A 21486-nucleotide genomic window follows, 5' to 3' on the forward strand; every position below is an offset into this window, starting at 1 on the left:
TACAAATGACCCAATTTCGTTCCTTTTAATGGCTGAGTAATATTCCATTGTATATGAATCGGATGTGGTACATATGTACCACATCTTCTTTATCGATTCGTCTGTCGATGGGCATTTAGGTTGCTTCCATGACCTGGCTATTGTAAATAGTGCTGCAATGAACATTGGGGTACATGTGTCTTTTTGAATTATGGTTTTCTCTGGGTATATGCCCAGGAGTGGGATTGCTGGGTCATATGGTAATTCTATTTTTAGTTCTTTAAGGAACCTCCATACTGTTCTCCATAGTGGCTGTATCAATTTACATTCCCACCAAGAGTGCAAGAGGGTTCCCTTTTCTCCACACCCTCTCCAGCATTTGTTGTTTGTAGATTTTCTGATGATGCCCATTCTGACTGGTGTACGGTGATACCTCATTGTAGTTTTGATTTGCATTTCTCTAATAATTAGTGATGTTGAGCAGCTTTTCATGTGTTCTTGGCCATCTGTATGTCTTCTTTGGAGAAATGTCTGTTTAGGTCTTCTGCCCATTTTTGGATTGGGTTGTTTGTTTTTTTAATATTGAGCTGCATGGGCTGTTGATACATTTTGGAGATTAATCCTTTGTCCATTGATTCGTTTGCAAATATTTTCTCCCATTCTGAGGGTTGTCTTTTCGTCTTTATGGTTTCCTTTGCTGTGCAAAAGCTTTTAAGTTTCATTAGGTCCCATTTGTTTATTTTTGTTTTTATTTCCATTACTCTAGGAGGTGGATCAAAAAAGATCTTGCTGTGATTTATATCAAAGAGTGTTCTTCCTGTGTTTTCCTCTAAGAGTTCTATAGTGCCCAGTCTTACATTTAGGTCTCTAATGCATTTTGAGTTTATTTTTGTGTATGGTGTTAGGGAGTGTTCTAATTTCATTCTTTTACATGTAGCTGTCCAGTTTTCCCAGCACCACTTATTGAAGAGACTGTCTTTTCTCCATTGTATATCCTTGCCTCCTTTGTCATAGATTAGTTGACCATAGGTGCACGGGTTTATCTCTGGGCTTTGTATCCTGTTCCATTGATCTATATTTCTGTTTTTGTGCCAGTAGCATATTGTCTTGATTACTGTAGCTTTGTAGTATAGTCTGAAGTCAGGGAGTCTGACTCCCTGACTTCCTCCAGCTCCATTTTTTTTCCCTCAAGACTGCTTTGGCTATTCGGGGTCTTTTGTGTCTCCATACAAATTTTAAGATTTTTTGTTCTAGTTCTGTAAAAAATGCCATTGGTAATTTGATAGGGATTGCATTGAATCTGTAGATTGCTTTGCGTAGTATAGTTGTTTTCACAGTACTGATTCTTCCAATCCAAGAACGTGGTATATCTCTCCATCTGTTGGTATCATCTTTAATTTCTTTCATCAGTGTCTTATAGTTTTCTGCATACAGATCTTTTGTCTCCCTAGGTAGGTTTATTCCTAGGTATTTTATTCTTTTTGTTGCAATGGTAAATGGGAGCGTTTCCTTAATTTCTTTTTCAGATTTTTCATCATTAGTGTAAAGGAATGCAAGAGATTTCTGTGCATTAATTTTGTATCCTGCTACTTTACCAAATTCATTGATAAGCTCTAGTAGTTTTCTGGTGGCATCTTTAGGATTCTCTATGTATAATATCGTGTCATCTGCAAACAGTGACAGTTTTACTTCTTCTTTTCCAATTTGTATTCCTTTTATTTCTTTTTCTTCTCTGATTGCCGTGGCTAGGACTTCCAAAGCTATGTTGAATACTAGTGGTGAGAGTGGACATCCTTGTCGATTTTTTCCAGGTTGTCCATTTTATTGGCATAGAGTTGCTTGTAGTAGTCTCTTAGGATGCTTTGTATTTCTGCAGTGTCTGTTCTAACTTCTCCGTTTTCATTTCTAATTTTGTTGATTTGAGTCCTCTCCCTCTTTTTCTTGATGAGTCTGGCTAATGGTTTATCAATTTTGTTTATCTTCTCAAAGAACCACCTTTTAACTTTATTGTTCTTTGCTACTGTTTTCTTTGTTTCTATTTCATTTATTTCTGCTCTGGTCTTTATGATTTCTTTCCTTCTGCTAACTTTGGGTTTTGTTTGTTCTTCTTTCTCTAGTTCCTATAGGTGTAACATTAGATTGTTTTTTTGAGATTTTTTTTTTGTTTTTTGAGATAGGCTTGTATAGCTATAAACTTCCCTCTTAGAACTGCTTTTGCTGCATCCCATAGGTTTTGGATGGTCGTGTTTTCATTGTTATTTGTCTCTAGGTATTTTTTAATTTCCTCTTTGATCTCTTCAGTAACCTCTTGGTTATTTAGTAACGTATTGTTTAGCCTCCATATGTTTGTGGGTTTTTTTGCTGTATGTGGGCCTCTCACTGTTGTGGCCTCTCCCGTTGCGGAGCACAGGCTCCGGATGCGCAGGCTCAACGGCCATGGTTCACGGGCCTAGCTGCTCCATGGCATGTGGGATCTTCCCGGACCGTGTCCCCTGCATCGGCAGGCAGACTCTCAACCACTGCGCCACCAGGGAAGCCCTGTTTGTGTTTTTTACGTTGTTTTCCCTGTAATTGATTTCTAATCTCATAGCGTTGTGGTCAGAAAAGATGCTTGATATGATTTCAATTTTCTTAAATTTACTGAGGCTTGATTTGTGACCCAAGATGTGATCTATCCTGGAGAATGTTCCCTGTGCACTTGAGAAGAAAGTGTAATCTGCTGTTTTTGGATGGAATGTCCTATAAATATCAATTAAATCTATCTAGATTATTGTATCATTTATAGCTTGTGTTTCCTTATTAATTTTCTGTTTGGATGACCTGTCCATTGGTGTAAGTGAGGTGTTAAAGTCCCCCACTATTATTGTGTTTCTGTCTATTTCCTTTTTATACCTGTTAGCAGTTGCCTTATGTATTGAGGTGCTCCTATGTTAGGTGCATATATATTTATAATTGTTACATCTTCTTTATTTTAAAGTCTGTTTTATCTCATATGAGTATTGCTACTCCAGCCTTCTTTTGATTTCCATTTGCGTGGAATATCTTTTTCCATCCCCTCACTTTCAATCTGTATGTGTCCCTAGGTCTGAAGTGGGTCTCTTGTAGACAGCATATATATGGGTTTTGTGTTTGTATCCATTCAGCAAGCCTGTGCCTTTGGGTTGGAGCATTTAATCCATTCACATTTAAGGTAATTATCAATATGTATATTCCTATGACCATTTTCTCAATTGTTTTGGGTTTGTTTTTGTAGGTCCTTTTCTTCTCTTGTGTTTCCCACTTAGGGAAGTTCCTGTAGCATTTGTTGTAGAGCTGGTTTGGTGGTGCTGAATTCTCTTAGCTTTTGCTTGTCTGTAAAGCTTTGGATTTCTCCATCGAATCTGAATGAGATCCTTGCCGGGTAGAGTAATCTTGGTTGTAGGTTCTTCCCTTTCATCACTTGAAGTATATCATGGCACTCCCTTCTGGCTTGCAGAGTTTCTGCTAAGAAACCAGCTGTTAACCTTATGGGAGTTCCCTTGTAATGTTATTTGTCGTTTTTCCCTTGCTGCTTTCAATAATTTTTCTTTGTCTTTAATTTTTGCCAGTTTGATTACTATGTGTCTTGGCATGTTTCTCCTTGGGTTTATCCTGTATGGGACTCTCTGTGCTTCCTGGACTTGGGTGGCTGTTTCCTTTCCCATGTTAGGGAAGTTTTCGACTATAATCTCTTCAAATATTTTCTCGGGTCCTTTCTCTCTCTCTCTTCTCCTTCTGGGGCCCCTATAATGCGAATGTTGTTGTATTTAATGTTGTCCCAGAGGTCTCTTAGGCTGTCTTCATTTCTTTTCATTCTTTTTTCTTTATTCTGTTCCACTGCAGTGAATTCCACCATTCTGTCTTCCAGGTCACTTATCCGTTCTTCTGCCTCAGTTATGCTGCTATTGATTCCTTCTAGTGTAGTTTTCATTTCAGTTATTGTATTCATCTCTGTTTGTTTGTTCTTTAATTCTTCTAGGTCTTTGTTTAGCATTTCTTGCATCTTCTCGATCTTTGCCTGCATTCTTTTTCGAGGTCCTGGATCATCTTCACTATCATTATTCTGAATTCTTTTTCTGGAAGGTTGCCTATCTCCACTTCATTTAGTTGTTTTTCTGGTGTTTTATCTTGTTTCTTCATCTGGTACATAGCCCTCTGCCTTTTCATCTTGTCTATCTTTCTGGGAATGTGGTTTTCATTCCACAGGCTGCAGGATTGTACTTCGTGCTTCTGCTGTCTGCCCTCTGGTGGATGAGACTATCTAAGAGGCTTGTGGAAGTTTCCTGATAGGAGGGACTGGTGGTGGGTAGAGCCGGCTGTTGCTCTGGTGGGCAGAGCTCAGTAAAACTTTAATCCACTTGCCTGCTGATGGGTGGGGCTGGGTTCCCTCCCTGTTGGTTGTTTGGCCGAGGCGACCCAACACTGGAGCCTACCCGGGCTGTTTGGTGGGGCTAATGGTGGACTCTGGGTGGGCTCACGCCAAGGAGTACTTTCCAGAACTTCTGCTGCCAGTGTCCCTGTCCCTTGGTGAGCCACAGCTGCCTCCCTTCTCTGCAGGAGACCCTCCAACACCAGTAGGTAGGTCTGGTTCAGTCTCCTATGGGGACACTGCTCCTTCCCCTGGGTCCCGATGCACACACTACTTTGTGTGTGCCCTCCAAGAGTGGAGTCTCTGTTTCCCCCAGTCCTGCTGAAGTCCTGCAGTCAAATCCCGCTAGCCTTCAAAGTCTGATTCTCTAGGAATTCCTCCTCCTGTTGCCAGACCCCCAGGTTGGGAAGCCTGATGTGTGGCTCAGGACCTTCACTCCAGTGGGTGGACTTCTGTGGTATAAGTGTTCTCCAGTTTGTGAGTCACCCACCCAGCAGTTATGGGATTCGATTTTATTGTGATAGCGCCCCTCTTACCATCTCATTGCAGCTTCTTCTTTGTCTTTGCATGTGGGGTATCTTTTTTGGTGAGTTCCAGTGTCTTCCTGTCAGTGATTTTTCAGCAGTTAGTTGTGATGCAGGTGTTCTTGAGAGAGGGAGTGAGAGCATGTCCTTCTACTCTGCCATCTTGAATCAGTCTCCCTTTTTGGTTTTATTTTGTGGGGTTTTTTGGGGGGGGGTAAGGGTGAGATTAAGTACTAAAGGTAGAGGTGACTTTATTCTCATTTGGGGAGAAAAAAAAGAATCTTATAGAAAAAGCTAAGGCCTTTTATCACCACCCCCAATCTCAGTTCCCTTTTCCCCTGTCACTAGAGGGTTTATTTCTCTGACAAGCTCTGTCATAGCACGGGCTTGACGTCTGCCAACTGCCCAAAATTCACATCCTTCCAGCTTAGCAGCCTCACTGCTAAGAGAAGAGATCTTTACCTGTAACTTGAGGGAAAAGGCTAGGGGAGGGGCTTCCCTGGTGGCGCAGTGGTTGAGAGTCCGCCTGCCAATGCAGGGGACATGGGGTCGTGCCCCGGTCCGGGAAGATCCCACATGCCGCAGAGGGGCTGGGCCCGTGAGCCGTGGCCGCTGAGCCTGCGCGTCTGGAGCCCGTGCTTTGCGACGGGAGAGGCCACAACAGTGAGAGGCCCGCGTACTGCAAAAAAAAAAAAACAACCCAAAAAAGGCTAAGGGAGGAGTCTTATTGGCTTAGTATGGGACCTGTGTGTGGGGGTCACATGCATATCCTTGGACTGCTCACTGTGGCCAGAGATTGGGGTGTCTGAATTGGCCAAACCTGGACCCCTTCCTACCTGGACTAGAGAGTCCATGTTCTGAAGGTGTTCTGAGCTGTTTCATGTGGGTTAAATAGTCATTCACTCTTTTTCTCCTCATTGTTAGCTAAGGCTGTGTGAAGAAGGTATTGGAGTTGGCTTTGAAAAGACAGATAGGAAAAGATAGATTTTATGTTGACATATTGCAAAAGAAGCTTTCAAATGAAGAGCATGATTTGTAGGAAGTCTGAGAGTGTGGGTAGTGGAAAAGTAAAAGTCGATGTCTCAAAGAATATTGATTTAACCAGGCTGAAAGATCTAAGAGGTAAGAGGGGAGAGAGCTGAGGCTAGAGTCAGGGAGAATGTATTATAGAACTTTAAGAAGGAAAATATGATTTACTCATAGGCAGAAAGGCTGAGTAATTGTGGAGGCAGATTCTTTTACTACGGGATTAAATGAAGTGCAAATGAACTTTATGCCACCACACAGGGGTAAGGCAGTGGGGGCATTATATTAAAATTTCCTATATAGTAAATAACAAAAACTATGCCCAAGGCTCATACAGTAGCCTGCTTATTAGAAACAGAATAAAACTCATACTAATAAAGAATGTTGACATTTCCAAGAGTGTGTTGTCCTACAAGTTTACCTAAACTGTTCAGACTGGCCGGGGGGAGGAAGAAGCACTAATAGACATGACGTGATCAAAATTTAACTACGTTCAGAGAGGTATGACAAGTCAGATTGTGTAATAACTCTGGTGATGGCACATCTAGCAGAAGTAAAAGGACTCAGAAAAAAAGGTGAACACTGATTATTATCAATTAATGGTAATATCCTAATCTCTCAACTACATCTTTGATTAAGAGGGAGAGGCAGTCTAAGATGGAGAAGTATGTTGTGGACCGATATGATTTCAGGTGGTTTTATAAGCCTGGAGAATAAAGGATCATGTTTTAAAAGTGCATAGTCTTGGAGGTGGTAAGTAATCAGAGAGTGCTGGGAAAGATCTATGACCAGAGCCTATTGGACGGTTTCACTGTGCAGTCATACCCTCTAGAATGCTGGGGTGAAGGGTGAGGTAACTGGAGAAACAGCCTTTGCAGCAGTGATAGTTGGCTAAAGCAGAAAGGTGGCAGCAGCGTCACCCCTGCAGTGGCCTGACCAGTGGATCAGCTCCATAGCCAAGGTCTCTGCACACTCATCTCCAGATAGAGACTTGTTCAGGCCATTCACATAAGGTCACAAAGGATGTATTTACAAATCCACATGGATGTGAGTGTCTCCTTTCTTTTTGTATTACTTTGAAAATGAAGAGAAACCATAAGAGATACTGACAACCAAGGGTTGCTCCACATAGGGCAACAGGATTGACAGATAGGGCCCAGGACTCTTGGCCTTTTGATACTTTGGTCACTACACAATTTGAGGGCATATTATGGGGAGGTAGGGGCTAAGATCTCCCTAAAAAGTTGAAATTTTGTAAGCCAATTTTAACTCTGAATTTCATCCAGATTATGAAATGATGACAAAGTAGTTACTTTGCCCTGTTGCCTCGTCTGCTTTTTTTTTAAAGGAATTCCTTAATTTTTATTATTTATTTATTTATTTATTGGCTGTGTTGGGTCTTCGTTTCTGTGCGTGGGCTTTCTCTCGTTGCGGCGAGCGGGGTCCGCTCTTCATCGCGGTGCGCGGGCCTCTCACTGTCACGGCCTCTCTTGTTGCGGAGCACAGGCTCCAGACATGCAGACTCAGTAGTTGTGGCTCACGGGCCTAGTTGCTCCACAGCATGTGGGATCTTCCCAGACCAGCGCTTGAACCCGTGTCCCCTGCATTAGCAGGCGGATTCTCAACCACTGTGCCACCAGGGAAGCCCACCTCGTCTGCTTTTTAAATGTGTTCTCTTTTGCCCCATCTGTTTTATCTCCCTTTTCATCATCCTTCTGAACTTCCCTGACAGCTCACTATCCCCCTCCCTCTGCTTGGCACCCTCCCTTTTCCTGCACACACTATCCCCATCAATTACCAGGTCTTAGGAGGTCCTGCTAACCCTAGGGCCAAAGTGTAAGTTGTTTTTTTTCCTCAGTTCTCAGTATCACAGCTGAGACCAAGCCAGGATATTTAGGTAAGACTCTCCTGAAGGCTTAGATATGACACAGGAAGGCTCCAGCAACTTGACTGTCCAGATGACAGATAGTTGCGCATTCTCTTCAGTTTGGGTTCTCCTGTATTGTCACTCATCTGGCAGGGGCTGGTTTCTCCCTGTCTCCCTCTTTATTCTTTCTTTCTCTCAAGAAGTGTAACATGAGAGAGATCGAAGCCTCCTTAAGTTCATTTTCGGAATATATCACCTCCCAGAAGGAATCAAGTCCTAACTTTAGTGTACATTCCTTCTCCAAGTTTTTATACTTTAAATATATGTATGTAGGGACTTCCCTGCTGGTACGGTGATTAAGATTCCCAGCTCCCAATGCAGGGGCCTGGGTTCGATCCCTGGTCAGGTAACTAGATCCCACATGCATGCCGCAACTAAGAGTTTGCATGCCACAACTAAGAGCCAGCGCAACTAAATAAATAAATATTTTAAAAAATATATATATATATGTAAACATATACAATCTCTATAGTGTTGCTTTTTAAAAATATCTACATACGTAAGTCATATATCATATACAGATCCTTCTGCATTTCTACTCAGCATTGTTTTTTCAAGATTTTCTCTGTGTATTAATGCTTATAGTTCTAGTTCATTCATTTTTGTCTGCATCTCATTATATGAATGTCATAATTTATGTTTCCTTACTGATGACTAATTAGACTATTTTCATTTTTTTGACATTATAAATAAGGCCTCAGTGTATATGTATATATGTATATATATCTGCACATATCATTTGTGTGTGAGTGTGTTTGAGAATCGCTTTAGATTGTCCCTAAAAGTAAAATTGCTGTAGGGTAGACATCTCTTAACTTTACTAGAAATTACCAAATTTTTCTCCAGAGTAGTCATTCCAGGTTACATGCCTACCAATAGTGTATGAAAGTTCTTATTTCTCTACATCTTGGCCAACACTTGGCATTATCTGACTTAAAAATTTTTGCCATTCTGATATGTATGAAATTGCATCTCATTGAATTTAATTTGTACTTTCCTGACTGCTAATAGAGTTAATGTCGTCCTCTTCAGTTTTCTTTCACAGCATCCTATTTATTTCTTTCACAGCTCTGATCACAGACGGTTGTTATGGGTTGGTTGGTTTGTGTGTTTATTGTCGGCCTCCCTGTGTAGAACGTAATCTCTGTGAGAGCAGGGATCACATCTCTCTTGTTCACTGTTTTGTGCCCAGAGCTCAGTCCAGGGTCTGGTAGTAGGGCTTCACTAGGTAAGTAGTTGTTTAGGGAATGAGCCTGATGATGGTGGTGGAGGGGGTTCCTCAATAAGTGACGTTACCACATGAGAAATGTTCATACAGCAACAGGAATTTATGTCTTTATATTCCTCCCATCCAAACCGTGTACTTTATTTCATAGCCAGTTCACAGTGCCTGATTCTCTCCTTCATTTCTTATTCGCCCTTTTCAAGCCTTTGAAGAGGATGTAGCAAGCAGTAATAGAGGATAGCAGAAATATTGAGTCACTTGTGGTTTGATTTGCTAGAGGGATACCTGCTGTAGCTTGCAGCCCGTGATTTGAGATATACTGACGTTCAATTAGTGTAAGATTGTTCTGTGCCCCACATGAGAGAAGGAACCAAGGCTCCGATGAGGTTCATTATTAGGTAGGAAATTAAGTTGCAAGTGCTTTGCCTTTGTTGAGATTCTTATTGACAGAGTTATTTTGTCTCAGCTACTATAACACTTCCTGAGATAGGTACGGACTTTGTCAGCAAAAATTCACTAGGCTAGGTGTGATAATTCATTTTTAAGAAATACAGATGTTGAAGAAGACTGGAATAAATCTCAGTTACTTTCTCTAGAGTCTCTTTTTTTTCTACCCAACCGCTCTTAGTGCTGGTCCCAGTAGCTCTGATTTCATCTTGTTCTAGCTTTATTCAGTTCCTGAGCTCTGCTCTGGCTGCATCTTAAATTTTACTCATTGCCTTGGTTAGGACCCTTTAGGATGCAGGGAACAAACCCACCCAAATAGCTTAAACCAGAGGCAATCCAGGGATGTCTCAGAACTTAACAGCACACACAGCCGGAACCAGGAATTAAAGTGGTGGAAATGCCTACTATAAGCTCCCAAGTTTACTTCTCTTTTCAAGAGAAGAACCAAGCTGAGGATGGAATCTCTTAGTCCCAATTACAGATTCTCAGGGAAGGATGCTGACCTAGCATGGACCAGATGCCCACGTGACTCCAGTGAGCCATGGCCATAAGGTTATAGTCCACAGACAAGGTGGCCAAGAGCCACTCCTGTACTGTATGGATGACACAGAAGGGCAGCTCCCAGGGAAGGGGAGAGATTTTAGGCAGATACACCCATAGGTGCTATTGAAATTATCAGTTGTTGAACATGCATTTAGAGGCTCTGAAGCCTCTGCCTTTTTACCCAGCAGCTTCTTCACATCTTCTGCTTCCTTAACTTTCCTTTCCCCAGGTTGTACCTGGCTCCTCACTCAACTTGCTGATCTCCTTGCCATAGCCAGTTGTGAATATATTCTCAGCAGATCCCTGGCTTCCCCCACTTAAGAAAGTGAGCTTTGTAGATAATGTATATTTTTCCTTAGTTTGTTTATCTGGAAGGAATTAAAAAGTAGGAATATTCTGTATGATATAACATCCGTCTAGTTGGCTTATAATTCAGCTATGATGTGTCCTGCCCCAGCTAGTGGGAAACAGCAGTGAACTGGGTATTGTGAAACTTCAGTAACCTGGGAAGTCTGTTCTGCCCTTGCTGAGACCTTTATGTTCTCTTGTTACAGGAACATGATATAGAAACAACTCACGGTATGGTCCACGTCACTATAAGAGGCCTACCGAAGGGAAACAGACCAGTTATTCTGACATACCATGACATTGGCCTCAATCGTATGTATTTGATTTTATACCTTCCCTATTTTATTATAATACATATTCTTTGTATATTTTTTTAAAACACACAAGAAACCCCAGTATTCTGATAAACCATAGGTTTTCTCCTCTATACCTTAACCTTCCCTCCTCATTGCTACATGTTAATGGCAGAATTAAAGTTCCTGGGAAGTATGCAGTTGAATGCGTTTTGGGGGATACTGGGGTTATATCTCACTTTGTGTCATATCTGCTAAAGGACTGAAGATTATATGATGAACTGGTTAAGAAAGTAGAACTAAAATCAGTTTTTTTTAAAAAACAATCTGTGCTTTGGTTTTTTTCATATTTCGGGTTAGAAAATTCAGAGCTTGAACTTAACTTTGTTGTGAGCTCTTCAATAAATTAGTAAAAGTATTCTTATGATAGCCTGTCATGAGTGACTTTAATTAATTAATTAATTTTTTAACATCTTTATTGGAGTATAATTGCTTTACAATGGTGTGTTAGTTTCTGCTTTATAACAAAGTGAATCAGCTAGACGTATACATATATCCCCATATCTCTTCCCTCTTGCATCTCCCTCCCTCCCACCCTCCCTATCCCACCCCTCTAGGTGGTCACAAAGCACCGAGCTGATCTCCCTGTGCTATGAGGCTGCTTCCCACTAGCCATCGATGTTACATTTGGTAGTGTATATATGTCCACGCCACTCTCTCACGTTGTCCCAGCTTACCCTTCCCCCTCCCCACGTCCTCAAGTCCATTCTCTAGTAGGTCTGCGTCTTTATTCCCGTCCTGCCCCTAGGTTCTTCGTAACAATTTTTTTTTTTTTTTAGATTCCATATATATGTGTTAGCATATGAGTGGCTTTAAATGGACTTCTCTAGATGGTAATATAAGATTCTGGCCCTAGCCCCAGGCATACAGAGTCTACGTACATGGGTTTTCTTGCGCGCTCCTCTGGCTTTCAGAGGCGGCCTGCATTTGAAGTTACAGTCTAGTGCTGGACCTTTTGTTGCCTCTTTAGCATGAGAAGGAATTTGAGCAGTTCCACCAACAGGGTAGAAATTGAAGCAGAAACCCCTCCCTGCACCCCAGCGATTTTGCCAAGAAGACACAGTCTTCCACATGGTGAATGTAAGCAGCCTAAGATACTCACTTTAGCCGGGTTCTTGGGATACGGTCAGTATCTCTCTGTTAGGTAGGGGAATAAGATGCATGAAAAATGACAGTATTATGGGTGTAAGATTGTCTTGTGAAACACCAGGATTGATTTCCTCTTTGTAGACATTCTGTAGAATTGAGGATTAGTTATCCTTTTCAAGTTGTTAAGATGTCTGGTAGTCAGCCTTTAGGACAGCTTGAATCAGACAGATTGTTCAGACACTTCACTTTAGTGAAACAGTGATTAAAAGGGGGTGAAAGAGGACGATGATGTGGAATTGATCGAGTAGAGGAAAATTGGGGAGAAATGGAGAGCTTGTGACTTATGAGTGTTTTGCTCTTGCAGATAAATCCTGTTTCAATGCATTCTTTAACTTTGAGGATATGCAGGAGATCACCCAGCACTTTGCTGTCTGTCACGTTGATGCCCCAGGCCAGCAGGAAGGTGCACCCTCTTTCCCAGCTGGGTAAGACCACAAGCAAGACCTTCTGGAAGACCTGCAGTCAGAGAGCAAACGGTTAAGCTCCAGAGGGAACAGCAGCCGTGTGCTTCCCTCCAAGCTGGTTTTAGCACAGCCTACAGGTTATACCTGTCAACCGACCATCTGCATATTTTCTCTCCTTGTTCTGAGAGGACTGTTACGTACACTCTATTCACGAAAACTGCATGTTTTCCCATATCCAGGAATGGCCCTCCATGAATGGGAGCCAGTCACAAGGCATGAGTGTCTGGAACACCCACTTCTCACTGTCTTTTAACTGTCTCCTTCCTCATCTATTTTTTTGTGTGTGTGTCCCTCCCTGAAACTCCAAACTACCTAGGCCCAAACTCAGATCCCTCTGAGCTTCCTGGGAGCACCTCCCCACCCTTACCTTCAGTCTGGTGACAGGAATTTGAATATCAGTATAACCGTTTGTTTGGAGGAGCTGCCCTGTCAGCTCGAGGTGCATTTAACTGGACGTGGGCATGGAGCTCTCAGCCGCATCCTAAGCCTGCTTTGCATGGTGGAACCACAGTGTCCCTGACTCTTCCCTGGACAGCATGATTATTGAGGAGACCTTGGAGGAGGAATGAAAGCACAAGCTGTGGAATGCTGATTCTTCCCCTCTCCCTTTACTCGTCTCCGGAGCTGCCTTTGCCAGTGGCTGCTGTGAAATGGACCGTTGCAGTGTTAGAATCATAGCTAACACTCCCCTAGTGCTCAAACCGTGTTCTTGATGCTGCATTGCATACTTTACATTTATTAACTCGTTTAATCCTTCCAACCCTATGGGATAGGTTTACTGTTATTCCCATTGTACAGGGGAGACCAGAGATATTAAGTACCTTGGCCAAGCTCACATAACAAATAAGTAATAGAGCTGGGATTTTAACCCAGGCATTCTGGCTCCAGAGTCTATGTTATTGACTATGTCCAAGCTATTCTGTCTCTTAAACACAAATTGGCCGGTGACCAGTTTATATCCAACAAGATTTAGATCCAGTTCCTTTTATGTATTTTACATACAAATGGCTCAAGAGCACTCCAGTGCTTGAAGTGTTTCAAGCAGAGGCAGGCTGACTTCCCTGTCAAACGTAGAGCAGATCCTGCCCCATATGTAGGGGGTTGTCTGAAGATCCCTTCCATCTTTGATGCTGTAATTTCTATGGACACTTCCTACTTCTCTTGGATTCTTGGTCTGAGTCAGTTTCGGGCTTGCCTGACCGTCTTAGGATCCAGTGGCTTAGATCATGAACCAAATTCAAAAGCAAATAATAAAGTAACCGGGTTATTCTAGGCCTAAGTAAAGCAAATCAGCCTCTATGATGAGCAGCCCAGGATTTGCGACTACGTGCCTAGGCCCAGTAAAGCTTTGTTTACTTTTGCACTTAGCTGCCTAAACCTAAGCAGCAGAGCAAGAGCAGTAGGTCGACTCTTACTGCTAGAAGTTTACTGAGCCTGAACCCCAAATGAAGTGGTTATTAGGGGTTTGGAAGTACCCTGGAGAGAACCGTGTTACCTGTTCTTTTCAAATGGCTTCCTCTTGTTCCAGAGATCACTCTTCAGGTCATAGAAACATGTAGGAGTTTTTTTGTTTGTTTTTTACTTTCCTCTTAGTGTGGCCGTTGTAGAGAGTCACACAACATGCCACAATCATTTCCGGGTACCACATCACCTCCTTTGAGCCTTTGGTAAAGGGAATGCTTTTATCTAAGAACCCTGTACTTTTCTAGCTGTTCTAGTGATTGGGAACTATGAGTACATTCTAATGTAAGTAAGGAGGTATCCTTCTGGATTTCAGGTACCAGTATCCGACAATGGATGAGCTGGCCGAAATGCTGCCTCCTGTTCTCACCCACTTAAAGTAAGTTCATTCTGCAGTTCTTTCGCGTGGTTTTTGTTTTTTGTTTTTTCGCACTTTCTACTATGTGTCTGATCTGGGGGATATGACGATGAGCAAAACAGTATCGTCACTACCCTCGTGGAGTGTGGAGCTTACATTCTGGTGTGGGAAATAATTGACAACGAGGAAGCAAACAAATTGTCACAACTAGAAGAAGTCAGTGGGGATGTTGTGCTGGAGGATAAGGGCAGGGTGTACACAGATAAGGCTAATTGAGGATTGCCTCTCTAAGGAGGAGTCCTTTAGATTGAGGCCTGGAGGATAAAAAGGAGTTACCTAAACAGAGAGCCAGGACAAGAGGATTCCAGACAGAAGGAATATGTCCAAAAGGCCTGAGCCAAGTGAGCAAGTGGGAGAAAGGCACAGGGTGAAATCTGAGAAATAGACAAGGACCAGATTGCACAGGTCTCACAGATGAGGTGAGAATTTGGGATTTTATTCAAAAGACAAAAAACACCGAAGGGTTTTAAGTGCTATCCAATTTAGTCTTTTAAAATGATCACTCTAGATATGTAAATTGCACATCTGTAAAGCAATTTACATTTTTAAAAAGAAATTACTCCAGCTGTGGAGAGAATGGTTTAGAGAGGGGTAAAAGAGAAAAAGCAAGGGACCAGTTAAACTGTTACAACAATCAGGCAAGTAAGTGACGATGATAGCTTGGTACTGGATACTGCCCAGGGGATGGAATGGAGTAGGAGCAGGCAGATGGAAATACTTTGAAGGTAGATTTGCTGATGGGTTGGATGTGGAGGTATTAGGAGAGTGAGCAGTCAAGGATGACTCCCAGGTTTTAGTCATATTTCATTTAATCCGTAAAATCAACTTAGAAGTAGGTGGTCATATTCTTGTTTTATAGGTAGGGAACCCAGGCTCAGGAAGTTAAAGAAACCTGACCAAATTCTGCATCCAGTAAGCGTCAGAGCCAGATTTGAACCCAAGTGCATTCTTTTCATTATGCCATCCTACCTCCAAATGAGTTAACCCTGTCAATGTTGGTGTGTCCCGTTCACAGTCTGAAAGGCATCATTGGGGTTGGAGTTGGAGCTGGAGCTTACATCCTCAGCAGATTTGCAGTAAGTACATGGAGGATTAGTCTCAACACCCTTGAGGCACTGCCTAGGTCACAGCTCTTACTGCTGTGTTAAACGACAAGGAACTGTTGTGGGATCTTATGTCAGTGTTTCTATAAATTCTGTCAACAGATACAGGTTTGTATAAGGCCTTGCTTTGTACTTATAACACCTGAAGAATAACAGATGAGGGCAAGATATCACCAATAAAGATAATTCTCAGAGAATACTTAACGGTGGAATTTCTTACAACCATTAAAATTTTGTAAGAAGAGCTTGTAATGATATGCAATTCACATACACCATAACCTTAACAAAAAGGTTAGAATACAGATGCACATAAAGTTTGTCATAGGCATAGGAAAGAACTGAAAGAAAACATGAAAATACTAACAGGTTGATGTTGTGTGGTTAGATAATATGAGATTTTATTTTCTGCTTTTTATAATTTCTCTGTTTATCAAATTTTCTATAGTGAGCATAATCAGAGGGGGAAGAGTAAGCTGGAAAGTTTTTAGTTTACATAGAAATGTTCTTATTGATTTTTATTTAAGGAACTCTTTCCCAAATGCCTCCTGGGTGAAGGGCAGTCTTCTGGAGGGTGGTATCACCTATTCATGTGGTTTTAGAAAAAAACTTAAGAAGGTGCTATTGGGGACAAGGTGTATGAGTATGAAATAGCCAGTCTAAGCCTCAGTAGCCCCTTATGCCCTGTAGTCCCAAGGGCACTGCCCCAGCAGGGGAGACCCACCATGAGCCAAACAACTAGAGATACCAGGTGCCGTCCTCTGCTGTGGAAATAAAAACCGTCTCCCCTGTAGATCTTTGCCAGGCGAGATCATGTGATGGTAGTTTAGGAAGCTGGTTTTCCAGATGCTAAGCTAGATTTATAGAGCTCCTTTTCTAAATATCCTCCCTAGCACCTCTCTGACCTTTCTTACTTTCAAATCTGAGGCATTGAGGCCTTGTAAGAGGTGACTAACCATGCTGCAGTATTTTTAGAAGAAGCTGAGAGTGGGGCTCTTTACTGTTGTCTTTGTCTTGTTTCAGCTCAATCACCCAGAGCTCGTGGAAGGTCTCGTGCTCATTAACGTTGACCCTTGTGCCAAAGGCTGGATTGACTGGGCAGCTTCCAAAGTAAGACCAGTGTCCATTGGCTCATCTCTTGGTCCCGTCTCAAAATGGCTTATCTGGTTTTTATTTTTATTTTTTCATTCATACAGTCAAGGGCAAGAAGTTTTAAGTATACAGCTTGATGAATGTTTACACATGTCATCACCACTTAGTCAATATACAGAACATGTCCAGCTCTGTGCTTAATACTTCCTCCCTTTCCCAGAAGTAACTGTTATTCTGACTTCTACCGCCATAGATTGGTCTTATATATTCTTAAACTTCGTATCCTTGGAATAATAGAATATATATTCTTGTGTATCTTGCTCCTTTGATTCATCATTGTCTGTGAGTCTCGGTCACGAATGGAATACTATGCAACCAAAAACTTATGGGGTTTTTTTTGGTTATTTAAGGAAATGTGAAAATTCTCATGTTTAAAAAAACAGATAATAAAATTTTGTTAAATACGTATATGCATTTATAAGGAAAATAATTTGCTACTGGTAGTTACATCTTTGGCTGGTAGCATTACAGATGATTCTTATTTTTATTTTATGTATTCTATGTTTTCCTAATTTTCTATGATAAACACGTATTGCTTTCATAGTTACTTTAAAATATTAAACTATTCCACCTGCCAGCAGACCAGATTCTAAAAAGTTTATCCATTCCTCCCCACATTTAACTTCTGGAGAAATGATGTATTTCCTAACTTTGGATGAAATATAGTAACAACGCTATTGCCAGATGCTATGGAAATTCTTTCTTACAACCTGACTTATTTAAAATTTGTTTTAATTCCTATCTAGGATGTGCGTACATTAAAACTTACCTGAACACTCTTCATAACGTGATACAACCTAGTAAAAATTCTTATAAAGCTTTAGAATGACCTTATGAGTAGTAAACATGCAATGAAATAGGTTATTAATTCTTATTATCTTTAACGTATAACCTGTGGATCACTGATAACCCACGTGAAGATTTCTGGGCTTCTTTCTTCCTTAATCTTTCTGGGACTCCATGACCCTGCTCCACCCATATCCACATCTGTCCCCCTGATTTCCTCTTGTCCATCTCCACCCCCAACTCAGTACTTCACCTCTGATCCAAGTCAGCAGTAGGAATTGAGCATAAAAGCAACAAAGAAGGAAGGCTTAAGGGAATCAGCAACATAATTTGAGATGGAAATTTTTCTGAAAATAGACTAACAGTCTGCAGATTTACACAGATTGATGCATTTATTAGACTGTGATGTGCATAGTTTTGAAATGGGAAAAATTAGGAGAAAAATGTTCAAAATGCAAGAACATTCTGTAAACATAGCAATTTCCTCCCACTACTTGAAATGAAGATAGCAAAACTAAAAGAAAGAGAAAAAATTTTTTTCTTTTGGATGGCTTGGGAGTAGTTGTAAGTCGTTCCTTATTAACTGTAAACCCAGTGTAACTGCAGAAATACAGGCAGGAATGAAGCAGCTAATAGCTGTGAGTTCTCGGTCCCACATCTTCGAAGAAGCAATGGCAGCATTTCTTCTAGCCACCTATTTCAAAGCAGGCTATGTTATTACCCTGGATGGAAAACTTTTCGTTTTTTTCTGACTTGTTTCTTGTTCTCGGGTTTCCTGGGACCGCCATCTCATGAAAATGTGTGACAGTGAGTTGTGCTGTCTATTTGTTGAAGGATAACATATATACAAGAAAGTGCACCAGTGAAGTGGACAGCTTGATACCTTTTTACCCATGCTAACTCCCTTGACACCAAGTTTTTATCTTTGTAGCTCTCGGGCTTGACAACCAATGTTGTGGACATAATTTTGGCTCATCACTTTGGGCAGGTAAGTGCCTGTGCCAGCCAGGAGAGGAGTGTGTTTACTGGCTTGTGTGCAAAGTCTTACTCACCTCAGGAAAGAAGGGTGCCCCAGAACTCACCTGATCCCAGTGGGTTACCACTTTCAGTGCCGTGTGAGATGCACGTGGCCCAGCAAAGGCCAGTCTTAGGGGAGAGGCATGAACTCAGTGCCACGTGGCTCTTGGCATTTGGAGAGAGGAGAGAAGGCAGCCCCCACCGCCCACCTGTTCCCTGCGAGCAGATGCCATCTGTTCATGTTTGACAACATCATGTGCCTCACCAGGCATCTCTGGAGCCAAATGAGGGAAGGGCTTTACAGAAATAGAAGTTTCAGAGAAAAAGAAACCAAGAATGTTAGTGCTGAAAGAACCTTAGAGATTACCTTGTTCAAACCCCATGTCTTACTGGTGAGGAAACAAGTCCACGGAGGAAATGACAATTATATGGATAATTGTTACGTGAAAGAGGGGATCCCAGTCCTCTTTTCAGAGAGAAAGTGAGTTGGATAACAGAAGTCTTACACCAATTACAATGTGTGTTTTCTCCTACACCACCAAACAGTTCTCAGACACCAGCTGGGTGTCCTGCAGTTCAGCTCAATGATGCCACTGTCTACCTGGGGATAGGTCAGATCCAAAAGATGAGGGCTCGGCCCTAACCACTAGGCCACCCCCACTGCTCCCCCTTCCCCCACTTCAGCCACCAGTTGCCACTCCAGGTTGTCACCTGTGCTTCTGACCAACCAGCTATATAGATCAGAGGTTCCAACGGCCCCCTCCTTGGGTTCAGTTAATTTGCTGGAGTGGCTCAGCAGAACTCAGAGAAACATTGTACTTACTAGATTACGGGTTTATTATAAAAGGACATATGACTCAGGAACAGCCAGATGAAAGAGATGCATAGGGCAAGTCATGGAAAGGGGCACGGAGCTCCCATGCCCTCTAGGGTGCACCAGTCTCCCAGAACCTCCACGCCTTCACCAACCCGGAAGCTCTGCCACTCCCATCCTATGGAGGCTTCATTACGGAGGCATGATTATGTGGCAATCAATTCAATGGCCAGCTCCTCTCCCCTCCCCGGAGGTGGGGACTGGGTGGGATTGAAAGTTCCCACCCTCTACTCACAGGGGCTGGTTCCACCTAGAAGTTACTTAGGGGCTTTCCTAAAATCACATCGTCAACAAAAAAAGATACCTTTATCAATCTCATCAGTTTGGAAATTCCAAGCATTATAGGAGCTCTGTGCCAGGAGTGGATGAAGACCAGACACATATTTCTTATTATAAATCACAACATCACAGATGACCTATGAAGAAGGAATAAATGAGCAATGAGTTTGGAGAGCTGTGAGGTGTCTGGAGTTGGGGAGATGAAAACAATATAAATAGGAGTAATGCGGGCTCAACTGTAGTCTCTGTACTGAAGGAAAATGGTTGGTGGGGAGAAAATTAGCATTTACTGAGTACTCATTCTCTGTAAAGCACTTTGACAAGTACTTTTAGGTACAAACTCAGTTATTTTTCACGGGGTTCTATTAGACTTATTTTATTTTATTTATTTTTGCGGTACACTGGCCTCTCCCTGCTGTGGCCTCTCCCGTTGCGGAGCACAGGCTCCGGACGCGCAGGCCCAGCGGCCATGGCTCACGGGCCCAGCCGCTCCGCGGCACGTGGGATCTTCCCAGACCGGGGCACGAACCCGTGTCCCCTGCATCGGCAGATGGACTCTCAACCACTGCGCCACCAGGGAAGTCCGGTTGTGCTTTTGTGTACTTTGCTGTGCAGTAGAGAAGAGTAGAGAAGTTCTGCAGGGCTTATTACAAAGAATCTGCCACTCACCCTATTTCCTTCTTCTTAGATTAATTCTTTTAGCTGATTCTTTTGGGTTTTGCCTCTTTATTTATTTACTTGCATATAGTAAAGGACACAAATCATAAGTGCATCTCAGTGACCTTTTATATTACATACATATACTCCTTTGTAACCACCACCAAATCAAGATACAGAGCATTTCCATCATCCCCATAAGTTTCCCTCATGCCCTTTCCTAATCGCTATAATCCCCCTCCCCAAACAAGGTATTCACTATTCTGTCACCTCTATACATTATCTTGCCTGTTCTTAAACTTTATATAAACGTAATTACAGTGTACCCTCTTCTGGGTCTGGCTTCTTTTGCTCGGTATAGTCTTTGAGATTCAACCATGTCATTCTCTGTATCAGTAGTTCATTCTTTTATTCTGTGTAGCAGTCCATTGTTATACACCATGAATGTTCCTATGAACATTTGGGTTGTTTCCAATCTTCTGTTTTTGTTTTACTATTATATTTATTTATTATTATTTTTTAAATTTTATTTATTTACTTTTGGCTGTGTTGGGTCTTCATTGCTGCACGTGGGCTTTCTGTAGTTGGGGCGAGCAAGGGCTACTATTCATTGCGATGCGCGGCTTTCTCACTGTGGTGGCTTCTTTTCTTAGAGCATGGGCTCTAGGCATGCGGGCTTCAGTAGTTGTGGCACGAGGGCTCAGTAGTTGTGGCTTGTGGGCTCTAGAGCGCAGGCTCAGTAGTTGTGGCACGTGGGCTTAGTTGCTCCGTGGCATGTGGGATCTTGCTGGACCAGGGATCGAACCTGTGTCGCCTGCATTGGCAGGCAGATTCTTATCCACTGGGCCACCAGGGAAGCCCTGTTTTACTATTATAAATAAAGCTTCTATGAACATTCTTTTTTTTTTTAATATTTATTTATTTGGTTGCACTGGGTCTTAGTTGTGGCAGGCGGGCTCCTTCGTTGTGGCATGCAAACTCTTAGTTGCGACGTGCATGTGGAATCTAGTTCCCTGACCAGGGATCAAACCCAGGCCCCCTGCATTGGGAGCACAGTCTTACCCACTGCACCACCAGGGAAGTCTCCTATGAACATTTTTATGTGTCTTTTTGGATATATGCTTCCATGTCTCTAAATATGCATATATTTCCACTTGTTGATTTTTCATTTGTGGGCATTATCTGTTGGCATTCCATTATGAAAGATGATTTCTCTCATATACACATACACACCGACCCCATGACACACGTTTGTGTTTTCCACCGCTCTATCCTCCCAATATAATTTGGATTAGATCAATTTCCAGCATTTACACTAGCATATAAATGTTATTCAGAGCTGAGCCATGACAGATTTCTTTTTCTGTACA

The 21486-nt window shown here is 42.1% G+C and overlaps 1 protein-coding gene across 2 annotated transcripts in view; it reads left to right on the top strand.

Moving 5' to 3' along the window:
• The window catches only part of NDRG3 (NDRG family member 3), an 87099-nt gene that overhangs the window by 40924 nt on the left and 24689 nt on the right, over positions 1-21486 (top strand). For both annotated transcript variants that reach the window (XM_079943949.1, XM_079943948.1), the window contains 6 exons: positions 10613-10718; positions 12213-12333; positions 14150-14212; positions 15267-15327; positions 16375-16461; positions 18221-18277. In XM_079943949.1, the coding sequence (XP_079800075.1) occupies positions 10613-10718; positions 12213-12333; positions 14150-14212; positions 15267-15327; positions 16375-16461; positions 18221-18277 (495 nt within the window). The remainder of the gene's footprint in view (positions 1-10612; positions 10719-12212; positions 12334-14149; positions 14213-15266; positions 15328-16374; positions 16462-18220; positions 18278-21486) is intronic.

The sequence above is a fragment of the Stenella coeruleoalba genome, assembly GCF_951394435.1.
Source record: "Stenella coeruleoalba genome assembly, chromosome: 15".
In the NCBI taxonomy this organism is placed as follows: domain Eukaryota; kingdom Metazoa; phylum Chordata; class Mammalia; order Artiodactyla; family Delphinidae; genus Stenella; species Stenella coeruleoalba.